Source organism: Gouania willdenowi, chromosome 6 (assembly GCF_900634775.1).
Source record: "Gouania willdenowi chromosome 6, fGouWil2.1, whole genome shotgun sequence".
NCBI lineage: Eukaryota > Metazoa > Chordata > Actinopteri > Blenniiformes > Gobiesocidae > Gouania > Gouania willdenowi.
The window spans coordinates 54,900,789-54,916,425 of NC_041049.1; the positions used below are offsets into that span (position 1 = coordinate 54,900,789).

Below are 15,637 nucleotides of genomic sequence, written 5' to 3' on the forward strand. Positions count from 1 at the left end.
GACATGTGAGCCCTGTGTGAACACTTCTGAACAAAGCTGGAAGATCACATATCAAACAAATCCAGCTGCAGTTCTTGAGTCTGAACTTTAGTGTGAAACAGGGTTTCATTTTACATTAAACTACATGTTAAATGTGGAAAGAAAAACAAGGCAAAAACAAGAACACATAACCAGGCCCGGCATCAGGTTCACATTTTCAGATCAGATACCAGTTAAGTAGTAGTCAGTTTAAATATGCTAATCACTCCTTTCTGTTTGGAGATGAAGAATGTCAGAAAAAATAAAATACTAACTTCAACCTGGATTCTTTTTTTGCCTGCAAAGCTGCAATCCAAAGGGAAGTGTGTATTATCATATGTAACCGAAAAGTCACAAACTAAGTCTGCAACAGAAGGAAAACTTGAACTGTTAAATAGATCTTTCAATCCAAGTACAATGAGGATGCTATTTAAAAAAAATTGCTTTTGGAGTACCTGTGACTGTCTACTCCACAATCACTAATAACACTAGTACGTAGCCTAATTAAAATATGTTTAATGCAATCGTACATACAATGTTTACGAGCATAATGTAGTTAGGTGTTGAAGAAAGACAACACCTGGACAAGAGCCGCTCAACAAACACTAACAGCACTCATCTGCCAAGATGAGATCCACCTTTCCTTCCACCTGATCCACTGGGCTAAATTATTCACATTGCCCAGTGCTCCACTTTCATTACGGGAGGTGGTTTCACGTCACCAGCCCCCGCAGGACACAACAGCCACCTAACAATGCAATGCTGTGTCATGGTTCCATAGCAACAACACTTATGACACAGGAGGCAGTGAACAATTTGTGTCTCAACCTTGTATCCACTGTCAAGCTAAATACAACAAAATTTAAATCATCAAATTATAATCTCTGTTGAAGAAAATGAAAATAGATAAAAATCACTGCTTTAGAATTTTGGTAACATGCCTTATTAAACTAAACTAAGAACAATTTTATTGTGTTTAAAGCATGATAGCTCAGAGTTAGCATTTATACAAATACAAATCTATACTGTAAGTCTTGATGTGGATCATATTCTGAATAAATGAATACAAACCTGCATAACCAGTAAAAACTTTGGTTTTAGTAGCCTTTTTATTCAAACTGGTTTGGCTAACCTTAATTAGACATGGACAATAAAAACTACATGTGTTTTGTATGTAAATACATCACATTTGGGGGCTAGAATAAGTGTTTTCTTTTAATGCAAGGCTTGCAGCCTGTTGGGGATTTTAGGTGTTCTCTTTTGTGCTTCTGGAAAACCGTTGTGGAAAATCCCAAAGCTGTAAAAAAGAAAGAAAAAAAAGAAAGAAAAGAAACTCCACCTACTCACTGTGGAAAAGCCAGGGTTTTTTGGGTACTTTACTATAGAAACAATATAGTACAGCTATTACATAATGTGAAGACTGGAGATGATGAGAGTTCTGTAACTACTATTGTACCCAGAATTAATTAAACAATCAGAATTGTATACTAACAGTTATAAACTCATGCTACAGATGATTAAACTAAGGCATGCTGAGGATGTCTTTTCAAAACAGATTTATATCACCAAGTTTACATAATGCCTTACCACCTTATACGACAATTCAGTGAATTAATTAACCTCCATTATAGCAAAGCATAAAATGTAGGCCAAAAGAAACCATTTTTTTGTCATTTACTGTACATATTTTTCTAAATATAAAGGCAACAGTAACTGATAAGTGTAAAGAAACTGAAAGTTCTTCTTAATTTGGCAGGTTGAGGAACCAAATCTAATACTATTTTTCCCATTTCATTGCATCTCAGTAGGTATGCATGTTTGGGTACAGCGTGTAACTTACATGAAAGATCCTGTACTGGCAGCTGTTGCGCACACCCACATGCACAAAAACACACCCAGTCACACAGAGGAATGTCTGAATGTTTTTTCCTGGATCTAAATGTGGGTTTTTAAAATACCACACACTCGTCTTGCCCTCTGTGTCCTGAGTGACCTCCCGAAAATTCAGACCATTTCAGATGCCCTATGATCTCTGTGTTCAGTGCTCAAAGATAAATCCTGATTGGGGAGATAAGAAGGTACACTTGAACGCAGTTCAGCAAGTCAACGGAAGAGCAAATCCTTTGTTATGCAACACCTATAACGCCAACAGTGAACTTCATACCTCAGAGAACAGATAGTCCTTTAAAGTGCTAATTTGCACATGTAGTGTTGGCTAGCTTATATTTTCAGAAACAGGTCAGTAAAATTACTCCAACAGCCTGATAATGTTAAGTACTACTATTCAAGTAATAACCAGTCCCTCCAGGATTTCATGGGCATTTTTTGTGATTGTTGCGGGATGAAATGCCTGATTTCACGGGTCATTTTTCCAAAAGTTGCAATAAAAAGTTGACTTTTTTTTCAGCTCTAAAACTTACTTTACCAGACATGTTCTAGAACAAATATGCTTTATTGCTGAAAGCAAGCACCAACACAATTTTGCAAAACATGGAAACACTTTTTGGCTTACACACTGAGCATACCCTGAATGCAAAAGGTGCAACAGTTTTTAATCAAAATGATCATCAGAAGTGCAAGTTAGTAAACAATACTGAACTTAGGGAATCTTAAAGTGCATAACATGAACCTGTCATGAAGACATTTCTTTAGGAATAACAATAAAAAATAAATCACAAAGTATTAATGAACATACTGTATGTGATGATAGTGTTCTTCCTGTTTAATGGGGTTGTGCACTGGTTTGCATTCTCTTGACGTGTTTTGCAGAAGCAAAATGCTTGTGCTAAAATGCCAAAATAACGATAAACGGCCGCCTATTTGTTTTTTTTTTTTCAGTGAAGTTGCGGGATAGTTGCGGGCTTTTGGAAAAATTGCATTGCCACACTGATTTCGCAGAGTTTGCGTTAATAGTTGCGATCGCAACATCGCGAAATCCTGGAGAGACTGAATAATCAAACCAGCTACTCCAGTGTGTCATTTCAGCAAATGTGAATTACTTGATTCTTTAAACTACATTGCTATTAATGGACAAACTTTACAATAAGCAAAGCAAAATTACGTTGACAGGCTGTATTCCTGGAGATAAGAAAATACTAGCTCAGCTGCTAACTTCCTCATACTTTAGTTGAAAGCTACTCATCAGCAATTTGCAATACAACAAAGGGAACAACAAAAAAGATGTGCAAAACATATACTGAACTAAGTTTTCTACTATAGCTGAGGTGTGGAGTGCCATAAGCGTTTAACCCTATAAAAAAAAACATTCTTTCGCCCCTGAAATTTGCAAAGCTATATTTCTGTCCCTCACCCCAGCCTCAGTTATGCCAAATATTTCCTAATGCTGTTCCTCATCTGAACATCTCAGGTGCTGCACAAGTTACGCAAACATAGTAGAGTTCAAGGCATGATCCAATGACAATAACACAGTCAAATATCGAGGCACGAGTCCAAAACTTGCATACATGCGTAAAACAATGAGGTTACACAGCATAGAGGGAGAAAGAGAGAGAGCCAGCCAACAAAAACTACAAGAAATGAAAGATGTTTGCTAGCTTTTGCAGGTTTATACAAACCACATTGCACAACGGCAAACGCGACAGAACAAAAATGCAGGGCAGGGCAGAGCAATCAACTGCTAGCCAAAGCATTACAATCACTCTGCTGTCAAAATCATGAATGACAAATAACATGACATTTCACATTATGACACGCTGATCTTACTCAGAATGCTCCACAGCATAAATCAAATGTGAACACGAATTATGCTACTGACACTCTACTATTGATCAATAGACAATAAAATGTCTTTCACCAGTTTCTTCAGTTCCAATTGTCTTCATCAGATTAAAACCAAGTAATAAGGTAAATGTTAGGTGAACTCTACAGCACACTGCAGCTTTAGGTAATACGTTGCATCATAATGTCACCTGATGACACAAATATGCACACATTTTTATTAAATTTTGGACTTAAAAACATCTACAAAGTAACTTCTTTTTTAGATTTTGGTACAAACTTGCAGCATCAAACCCTGCATATCTTTCTCTGATGAAAGATCCACACAACATTAGTTGATGACACAAGAGTTCGAATCCACAGTAAATAAAGACTGAAATGCCTATCGCTGCAAAAGCTTTGAGCACTATCAACAATGAGCTCACCTGTAGTATCTTGACTGCAGATAGGTGGAGCAGACAGCCTTGGAGACATGGCTGGCTGAACCAAAGTCAATAACCTTGACTCTGTATGGCTGTCTGGAGGGGTCCACCAGCATGATATTCTCTGGCTTCAGATCAGCATGAATCAAACCCAGAGACTTCAGCTTCTTAAGCGCTGTCGCCACCTGAAGAAAACCACCACAAATAAATTAAAAATATACTTTTAATGACTGTAAATATTTTAGTTTTCTCTGCAAAAACTTGTATTTGTAAGTCGATGTTTCTTAATAAATCTGATATAAAATCCACTCTACCTGCAGCAGAATAGGCCTGATGACTTTAAGTGGAAGTGGGCTGAATTTGTTTTGCTTCAGAAAGTCGTAAAGGTTTTGCTCCAGCATTTCAAACACGAGGCAGGTGTGGCTGCGGTGCTGAAAACACTCGAGGGCTCGGACCACGTTATGTTCTTCTGCATTCTCATTGCTCAGCCGGGCAAGAATCTCCACCTGAAGATTAAACAAAATACAAAATAAATTAAGCAACAATTAATTAACTGATAATCAAAAAAGTGAGATTATAACTGTTTAATTCACAAATGTAACAAGCGTTAAAATACTCACCTCAATCTGTCCTTGGCGTGCATAAGATGGATGGTTCTTCAGTATTTTTACAGCAACCACTTCATTTGTTCCCCTTTTCCAGCATTTGACCACCTGGCCAAACGTCCCACGACCGAGAAACTCCAAAACTTCGTAACTGTGCTTCAGCGAGCACAGAACTTCATGCTGAACTAACTGATAGTCTCCGTCTGCGGAGCCTGTTCTAGTCACTGTCGTCGCTCCTACCACTTCAGTGCTGCCTTTAGGCTTGACTTCAGCGCCTTCGACTCTTTTTTTCGGGGAAGCCAGAGTCCCGCTGCCTGCAACTCCGACACCGTCTGCATTGTTCCCAGTGGTGCTCTGTAGCATGGCTACAGGGGCAGGAAGTGAAGGCAGAGCAGACACCTTCTCCACAATCTGCATGGTTCCACTGAAGCTGTTTTTCTGTGGTTGCTCTCCACCTTCACCTGTTGGCTGCTCACATCTCTGGGTTATGTCTGTCTCTTGAAGGATAACGTATCCTCTCCTTGCTTCTACCGTCTCTCCCTCTTCCTCCTCTGCTCCAATACAGGCCCGACTCAAAACACCACAGTCCAAGCCTCCAACCAATGGACTTCCACTACTGCTCCTGTTGAGCCTCACTTTCTGTGGGCCTTTGTTCTGATTGGGTGATGGCTGATCCTCAAACTCTGCTGGGTTACTCCCAAGCCCCCAGTCTCTCTTAGTCCCTGCGGTCTGTGATTCCCACTGCAGCCTTTCTGTTTCGGCACCGTTGGAGGATGGGATGACGTTGTTGGGATAAGCAATCCCGTAGTTGACTCCAATCACATAGGTCTTGGGTTGGGGTCGGTGGTGAAAGGCTTTGCTGGTGTTATTACAGCGGTGGGCTTTACCTGTGTCTATGCTGGTATCGCTGATGCTGGCTCCTAAGGCACTTGTTTGAGCTGAGTGCAGGTGTGATGGGTTGATCAAGACTTGTGAGGCCATACCTAAAGGAATATAAACAAAATAGGTCAATAACCCTACAATAATCTCTTCTTAGTTCACAAACTGTAAAATTAAATTGCTACACAGCATGGCAACAATCTTAATGTCACTTAGACAGATGTAAAAACCAAGTGTGCAAAAGTATTTAATTCTAAATTCAGTTTAAAGAAGATAAAAACAGATGTTATTTGAAACCTTTTTTCCCCTATTTCCTTGTGAAATAAAATGACGACATGAAAAGGGTAAAAAAACCCACCAAAATAAATTTTAATCCCGGATGGAATGCCGTGCCATCCTTAGTGGATAGAGGAACTGGCCCACTGAAATGGGAGATGGGGAAGCCCATTGCATTTTCAGTTGCTCCCTGCACGCTACACAGCAGGGTCAGTTTCACACGAAGTAGCCAAAGTGCAAATGATACATCAGCTCTCTACCACTCTGACTTATTCTACAGGTTTACCACATGACGGAATGACTCGACTAAGGGCTGTAAAAAATAAAACATCCAATGACAGAAACATAAATTACAGTTCCAGTTCTTTGTTTTGTTAACAGCTTGAGTCAGTGACAATTACGTCATTTTGTCATCGATGTGGGCGATTCTCCCAAGAAGCATCTGGGGTATGTGTACACTGACAACCACAGTGACTGCCCCCCGGTGCATTCTATAAGCAGGTCTTTGAGGTATGGCAAGCAAATTAAATTTAAAAGCCTTTTTTAGTTTTCTTGTGCGTGTTGGAGGCTGAGCCAATAAAGTTATTCTTAGTGCAGTATTACATATGATTTTTTGCACTATAGTTCATCCTTTTGAATTGGATTTCTTTTTTTTTTTTTTTTAACTACACTTCCTGTGCAGCCAAAAGCGAGACCTGCTAACACGTGATACGACTGACCACATATCCTTAACAGCCAGCAGCAAAAAGGAAAAAGGAAACAGACAGGCGTGCCAATGAATGGGCTGATGAAACTCATTTCTTTCAGAGGATGATGTGTCATGATCCTGAATGTTGATGAAAAACTTAGCAAGGATACAATTTATCATAGCATTTTTTTTTAGGTATTTGTTTTGAAAAAGATAACTTTTTCCTTCAGTTCATTACATGATTGATTTCAATCCATCCTTCCATATTTTAATATACCATGTACATACTACCACTGTAGGGACTTCTTAATATACATTTAATGACTGGATCTTCATATAAATAGGAGCCTTATATTTATTGACTAAAAGTAATTAATATGAAAAGAATTATACAGATTTGAAGCATACAATAACAATAGTTTACTTTTAAAAGACTACATTATTTATCAGGGACTAAGAAGTATTTTTCATTCTTGTTCAGGTCCCACTTCCTGGATGTATCAAAGCAAACAATGTGAATGATTGTTTATATCTGGCTTTATAGTCAAAACAAGATCAGCCTAAGGATTAAAAAAAGAATTGATGTTGCATTAGAAATGAGAGGAATGACGTTTGGGGACACAAGTATTGCTCATAAAGGAGAGTTACCAGATCTTGACACAGAGAGAGGCCAACATTTACACACAAACACAGGCTCAGACAGGCAGAGGGGTGTGCCTCAAACTCAGCACGACAACAACACGCAGTTCACTGCCTGCAAGTAGTCGAGCTGGTGAGGTTTCCCAGTCAAACTGTCATTAACAACCACCAAAACAACAAAGATTTCCCAAATAGCAAAAAATGAAGACCAATACCATGTTGCACTAAACAAAAACATTAATAGCAAAGCAGAGCTGGCATTTATAGTTACTGCAGTGCAGATGTATGAATTGCTGGCAAAAACTAGCAGCGCCACTAAACTCCTAATGTGGCACAACTTTTCTACACTTTACCAGGTTTCCATGAATTCTAATTAGGAGTGTCCCGATCGGATATTGATATCGGATATCGGTCCGATATCAGCCAGAAAACGAATATTGGGGTTTATCGGACTGCATCTAAAATCCCTGATATATATTACATTTATTCAATAGTAGAATACTGTAAATATTATGTTGAAGGTTAAAATGTATGTAACCAATCGGTTAATAAATGGGTCAGTTTTTCTCATCCCTACTGTTGCTGACTATTGTTCTCTGTTTGAGTAACATCACTTGATCAAGCCTTTTCTAACATTCCACACTACAAAATAAGTCATAAAAGTATGTATGATCCGTGCTGATATCGGATCAGATCAATATCGGCATTGGGCAATACCCAAGGTTGCAATATCGGTATCATATCAGAAGTGAAAAAGTTGTATCGTGGCATCCCTACTTCAATTCAACTTCATGTATATAGCGCAAAACACAACAAAGTCATCTCAAAGCGCTGAACAAAATATAAAGTCCACAGTAAAAAAGAAAGAACCCAACAATATCCACATGAACAAGCATTTAGCGGCAGTGGGATTCTTATTCTACGTTAATATAATAATTCTCTTGGTCTCTGTGTTTACATTTTTAACCATAGATATATCCTTTGTTGGTGTCTCATTTCACTTTGTTTTACTTTCTACTTGGAACCACGAAAAACAAATGTAATTTTCCTCTGTGGGATTATTAAAGTATTTCTAATTCTAATTAATTTGAGTAGTCTTACATCTCAGGGGATAACAGATCAAGACCTATCTGTTCAAGAAATGAAGGTGCTTGACACGCGAGTATTTGTGAATTTCCGTGTGTGTATTCAGCTGTAGTCTTTTTACAAGCGAAATAAACCCAACAGTTTGTTGCAGATCAATGTAACAGACAGCAAACAGATGGGAGGGGGAAGGCTTGTGTGTTTGGGGATGGGAGACACCTGTTGAAACCTGAAGTGGCAGGCTAATAAATGACATAAGAATTATACTTTGAAAGATCAAACAGATTTGGTAAAATCTCTCCATCTTCAATTAGTTGAAATGCAAAAAAAATAAGCAAAGTACAAATTCAAAGCTGCAGCTACATATGTTAGCATTAGTTGTGTCCACTGAGGAACAGCTCTGTAACTGATTCACTGAGCTGTTTACTGCAGGCCTGTTGCCATAAATCCTGAAGTGACAGTCCTCCTAACATGGGGATGATATTAGGCTGTAAAGTAGTTTGACATTTTCTCACATCGACAATTCACTGTTGCATTAGCGAACCAAAAAGCAGTTTACAGCTATAATGAATACAGTTAGTAGTCATTTTGAATTGTCATAATGACTTCCATCATACAACAGTTTTTAAAATACAGAATCTAAAGCACTTTGAACTGTGTAGCAAGGCTACAAATACAGCTCACAGCAATACTTCGGAAAACTAAGTGGTTTCAAGGAGATGAATACCTTTTACACAGGTCAATATTTGTGTATGCATTCTATGACAACGCTAATATACTTTTATATACCAAAAGTGTTTGGTTACATTGTTTGTAGATTGTGTATGTTTCTTTTGAATTGATTTTATTAAATTTTTTTAAACGTCAAAAAAACAACAAAAACAGAGTTGGTCATAAACAAAATACAGTCAGCCATGTGCAAAACAAACAAACAAACAAAATGAAGAAAAAAAAACAAGGAATGTGAACTGTTAATGTCTTTCATTTGGAGCAAGTTTACAATGCTTGAAAGGAAGTAGGAAGAAGTTTAGTTATTTAATCGGAACCCTTTTTACAACACAGTTTCTAATCAAGGTTTTCTTAATTATTCTTCAATAATATTTACATCAATCATTGTCTATTAAGGCACCAAAAGTTCTTATAATATATTAACTGTAGTAGATTATAAGTTAATTATATGCAAATATACACAATAAATTACTGAGCCAACTTCTATACATGTATAAAACACCAATAGGCATCAGAAGACAGTATATCCATATTTTTCTAACCATTATATTATCGCCCCTGAGGTAAACCTATTCTCTTCAACCATATATAAATACATATGGAAGTGTCTATTGATTCGGAAACGTATCAATAGCCTCAGAATCTATGGGTACGTTTTCCGAACCTTTTCTACATAAGCGTAATGTGCCTGTGTATTCACCATGTTAAGATGGCCGAATGGCCTAAGGCGCCTGACTCAAGAATTCTTCCTTCCGCTGCAGTGGGTTCAAATCCCACTTTTGACATATATACTTTTTTCATTTTAACATTACATAACACAACATATTCCACCTTTAAAAATACATATACAAAAAATATAGGGTATTTCCTGGGTTAGGGTTAAGGAATAAATAGGGCTAAAATAAAAGTGTTAGCGGGGTAGCTAGAAATAATAATGAGCTAATATAATACTGACGGAACTTTAAGTCACGTGGTGCCCCTATCACGTCACCTAAACTGGCTAATGAGTGGCAGTCTATTGATATGTAGCCACGGCCTATATATATTTATCTAATGTGTCAACTTTTTTTTTTTTTTATAAATGTGATTAAGCCTATTGTTTTACATTTCTTTAAATAATCTGTTGGACTATTGCATAATTTACTGGTCATGCCAACATTATGTATACATTTGGAATACTACTATTTGTTTTATAATAAATAAATGTTTACAGTATAAGTTGTTGTATAATGGGGGTAGGAGTGAGTCTTAGAAAAGTAAATGTTTCAGTACAGCATAAAGCATTTGATCACTTTCAGACTTATCATTATCAAATATAATGCACAGGCTATACGTGCAATCGCTTACTGAGAACAGCTGCAACAACAACATCTTGCCATCAAAGGATCAATAAAGTGTCTCATCCTTTTGACCAGAGTACCAAACAGAAAGTAACTAGCGGAGTAAGTTTGATTAGGTTTGTCAGAGTTAGATACAGTATAGATAGTTAGCATATGGGAGCATAGGGAGGGGTAGGCATAGGCACAGTGTGTACGTGTTTGGGGGATGGGAGACAACAGTCAGACACCTGTTAAAACTCTTGTTGTGTGTGACAGGCGTCTAAACAGTGCATGGTTTTGTCCGATAGGTGTTAACTTTCGTAAAATACACCCCAAATTCTAAAGCAAGCCAAGTTATCATACTTGATTTATGTTAGTAGTTAACGTTTTACTGTGAAGGGACAAGAAAGTCTTTGCTCACACCCTAAAAACTAGCACTGAACTTTATGCTTAAAAAGTTAGCCCGTGAGTTTTCCCGATTTAAAAAAAAAAAAAAAAAAGTCAATAGTTGCATGAACTTATCAAGAATGTCCCAAAAGCAAAAATACATTATAGATTACTTTTGTGGTTACTTTTGAGTGCACATTTGTGTACAAAAAAAAACCCCTAGAGTGAACTAGCTCGAGTTAGCAAACAAGCTAGCTGTCAATAAAGTCCGTTCAGCGACAAACAGCCACACTAACAAACTCCAGTGTGTCGCATAGTATGGAAGACAATAGTACAGAACAAAAACAGCAACTTACCTTCAGTAAAACCAGGTAAACGCATCACCCACAACGTCAAAGAGAAGCCCGGTTACGACAACCCTGAGCACATTGGAACGTAGCCTCGGTGCTGGTGCTGCTGCTTCTCCTGCTGCCATCTTGTTCAACGACGAGGACTGACAGGGCGACTTTTCGCACATTTGAAGCTGCGAATAAAGCAAATAACTGGTTGTTCCTACAGCCGGTCGTGACCCATAGTGTCCAGCGTTTCGCTATCGTCACTGCAGCATGCGCACAAAACGAGGAATCGCTGTTTGTAAACTTTTGTTATGTCAATTCGCCTCGCCGACACTGAGCTGCGGGCAGCCCGCTGCTACTCCTGCTGCTCCTGCTGCTCCTACTGGTGGTTCAGGACTCGCTTGTTGCTTCTCCGCATGTGTGGAATGCAGCGAGGGGGCGGGAAGGCCGCTCCTGATTGGTCACTGACAGCCAATCATTAGGTGTATTACTGACACCTACCGGTCTGATTGGCTGATATACAATGAGGTAGTAAAAAAAAAACGGTAACGACTGTTATTATATAATAATATCCTTAATTAAACCAGGTATGCTGATTGAAATTTAAATATAATTTAAAGGGAAATATTAAGTCATAATTATGAGACACTATCTCAGTCATAATACTACTAAGCCATTTTTATGATATACTATCTCATAAATATGACTTAATAATACTACGTCATAATTATGAGATACTGTCATAATTACGACTTAGTATATCATAATTATATGATACAACATAATTATGATAGTATCTGAGATACTAAATAAGTAGTATCTCATAATTGTGACTTAGTATCTCATAATAATGACTTAGTATCTCATAATTATGACTTCTTTTTTTACTGGCAGGAATGGGCTTCCAAATGAAGGAGCAGCAATAAAGTTATAAATGTACATTTTTCTTTATTTTATTTCTTTCTATGTTTTAGTGTTTCTTCTTTCCATTTGAAAAATTCTGGAGCATCTGTTAAAAAAAAAATAAAAAAAATTAAAAAAAAAACGTTTTTTTTTCTTAAAAAAAAAAAAAAAGAAGCAATTTCCGCCATGGGATAAATAAAGTATATCTGATTATGAAGGCTAGAGAAGTAAAAAAAAAAAATAAAAAAATAAAACAACAATAAAAAGCTGCCATAATGTTTAATATCATTCCCTTGAATGATATTAACATTTAGCTAACGCTAAATGTTATCATTCAATTAAAAATATTAATTGATTAGGAACAGTTCCAAGTGCTTCTTTTTATCACATTAATACAGTTGAATAATATCAGATCAGTGCTGGTCTTGACAGAAAATCCCAAGTCTGAGACCAAGACATAAGACCAAGACCTTCAAAATGTGGTCATGAGACCAGTCTCGACTACTATAACACTAGTTTCCAGCTCATATAAGGAATTACTCCATCAAAGCTTTTTTGCCCAAGAAAACATTTTAAAGAAATGCTGTCACAACATTCCAAAATGATTTTGATTAATGGTTATTTAACTTGTCAGATAAAAGGGAAAAAGCTCAAGAAAATATATCTATATATAAAGAACTGCCAGTGGGGTCGTCTATGGACAGCCAGTGAGAGTATTCCAGCTTAATTTACAAATATATATATAATATATATATATATATGTGTGTATGTGTGTGTGTGTGTGTGTGTGTGTGTGTGTGAAATACATCAGACTTGGGCAACTGGCAGCCCTTGGTCAAAGTAAACGTACAAAATGACAGAAAAATACATAAAACAAAGGAAAGAATACATTTTAAAAATACAAAGAATTCCAACATTGCAGGAAAACATACACACACACACACACACATACACACACACACACACACACACACACACACACACACACACACACACACAGTAATACAAAAAAATACTCCAAATTACACAAAGCTACCACAAAAATACACAAAATGATTAAAAAAAAACATGTACAAAATTACACAAAATGAAAACAAAAATTCACAAAAAGACAAGAAAAACATTAAAAAAAAATGACTCCGCAAACCCACAGTACTGTACAAACAAGCAAAATGACAACAGAAATACACAAAAAATACTCCAAAAAATCCACAAAATGACAACAGAAATACACAATGATTCCCAAAAAACATAAATTTTATAGGAAAAATACACAAAAGGACAACAAAAATGCACAAAATGCAATCATAACCAGCAAGGCAACAACATACACACACAGAGTGACAGAAAAACACACAATATTACTTTAAAATAGGGGTGTCCCGATCCGATATCGGTAGCCTGAAAATTAATATCAGATTCAAATTTTCGTTTTTTTTTTCCAATTTATTTTTTATTTATTTTATTCAATTGTAAAATACTGTAGACATTATGTTGAAGGTAAAATTGTATGTAACCAATTGGTTAATAATAAATGTGTCAGTTTTTCTCATACCTACTGTTGTTGACTATTGTTCTTTGAGTAACATCACTTGATCAAGCCTTTTCTAACATTCCACACTACAAAATAAGTAATTTTTATTTCTTTATTAAAGGCACACTGTGTAACTTTTGGTCAGCGGTGCGCCTTTAAAGCAATAAAAAAAGTTACAATATTATGTATGATATAATTCATGCTGATATTGGATCAATATCGGTATCAGCCGATACGCAAGGCTGCAATATCGGTATCATATCGAAACTGAAAAAGTTGTATCGGGACATTCTTTGTTCTTTCCTGTTAATGCTCTGATTGGTCATTATTCCTAATGCTGATGTGAATGTTGATAATGTGGCCCTTTGATCAAACATACACATTCTTGTGGCCCCCACTAGGATAGAAGTTGTCCACCCCTGGACTACATAGTCTGTAATAAAGCATGCACTTACTAGCATATGCTAATAGCTTTTCTGTTTTACCTGTTCATTGTAATTCTGGTTAACTTTATAAAGGTGATTAGCTTTGATTAGAGCTTCTCTGTAATCTTGAACACAAATTATTTTTCAGTCCTATAATAATGTGGGTCTATTCATGGTTAATGGTTTCAGTTTTATTTATTTATTTTTTTTACAAAATTTCAAATACAACAAAGCTGAGCCACAGAGCAATGCCGTAGTCAATCACTGACATCTAAGTTTACATAATGACATCAAAAGATTCGCTGTTGGGCATCGATGTGCTCATATACTGACAGGAAAAAAAAGAGGTTGGCATTCTGACAGACAATATTAAGGTGGAATGAGTCCTTGATGAAGTGCCATGGCCGTCAGCCACCGGACTCTTTGAAATGCTTTGTGTGTGTGTGTTTCATCTTGTTTCATCATGTCCTCCTCACCGTCGATCACCTCATACAGATTCCTGCTCATGATAGAACAGCAAATGCTTTTGGTTTGGAAAGGTGATCAAATCATCTATTTCAGCTTTGTATGCAAAGTGAAGTCATTCAGAGATACATAGTGATTGTTGAGTGCATTATATATGGAAGTCCTGTTTGCTACTGTATAAATATGTATATCTCTATTATTTATATCTCAAAAATAGAGGTTAAACCATTTTCTTTTGATGGAGTAGAACTGTAAAAGTTAAAAACACGGCCTCTCAAAATGTCACAGGTTTAAATCCTTTGTATCGTCTACATTTATAACTGAACTAAATGTTCACGATAATATTTGACTCATCACACTGTCCAACATGTGAGCTTTAGATTTACTCAAATACAAGCTCAAGTGAATAATAATCACACCTTACAATGACTCCCAAGTGAGAAATGATATTTACAGTTTGTGAATGAGTTCTCAAGAAATTCTCAGCAAACTCATTAGATCAAACTTTGTTAGTCATTCTATAAATTAAGATTGAGTTCTAATTCACCATTTTCAACTCTGACTAATGTAAAGACAAACAAAAAAAAAAATACAAAACTTAATGTTGCGTTTCAAACAAAGCTTTATTTGTATAATTAGCAAACCATTCATGTACAAAACAACAGTGTAGTTGAAGTGATCAGTCAGCGTGTTCGTTGAATTAGATGTGGGCGACACAATCCAGCTTTGTGCACAGTACAGGAGTGACCAAATTCCCAAGCTACGTAAATTATAAAGTTGAGTCTAAACACTATAATAAACGAAACATGTCTGACACCTAAAAGCAAACCAACTTGTGAGTTGTAATTAACTTTTAAACATCTGGGAAATCATCAAAAAAAAAAAAAAACAATATGTATCTGAGATGACCAGACATTAGTGAATAACAAAGATATCAACAGTAACAGTTCAAGTTGGTGTGTAGATTCCCTTTACTTTAAAATGAAAAGAAAATAACTGCTGCTAGGATCTACACATAAAAAATAAAATAAAACCTCTTTAATTCTGAGTAAATATTGGGATTCAAGTTCTAACAGAGGTTTCTGATGTACGAGTAAAGACTGTGGAGCTCTCGCTTATTTTAATTGTAAATTATTTTTATTAAAATACATAAATATCTCTTTTTAAGCAAGTAACTTACATTGATAATTTC

General features: G+C 36.5%; 1 protein-coding gene across 2 annotated transcripts in view; it reads right to left on the minus strand.

Moving 5' to 3' along the window:
* Window positions 1-11,498, minus strand: part of hipk3a (homeodomain interacting protein kinase 3a) — a 32,328-nt gene extending 20,830 nt beyond the window's left edge. For both annotated transcript variants that reach the window (XM_028448993.1, XM_028448992.1), the window contains exons 1-4: window positions 11,140-11,498; window positions 4,799-5,766; window positions 4,493-4,684; window positions 4,182-4,363 (exon numbers count right to left, since the gene is read on the minus strand). In XM_028448993.1, the coding sequence (XP_028304794.1) occupies window positions 4,182-4,363; window positions 4,493-4,684; window positions 4,799-5,766; window positions 11,140-11,164 (1,367 nt within the window). In that variant the 5' untranslated portion in view covers window positions 11,165-11,498. The remainder of the gene's footprint in view (window positions 1-4,181; window positions 4,364-4,492; window positions 4,685-4,798; window positions 5,767-11,139) is intronic.
* Window positions 11,499-15,637: the final 4,139 nt, after the last annotated feature.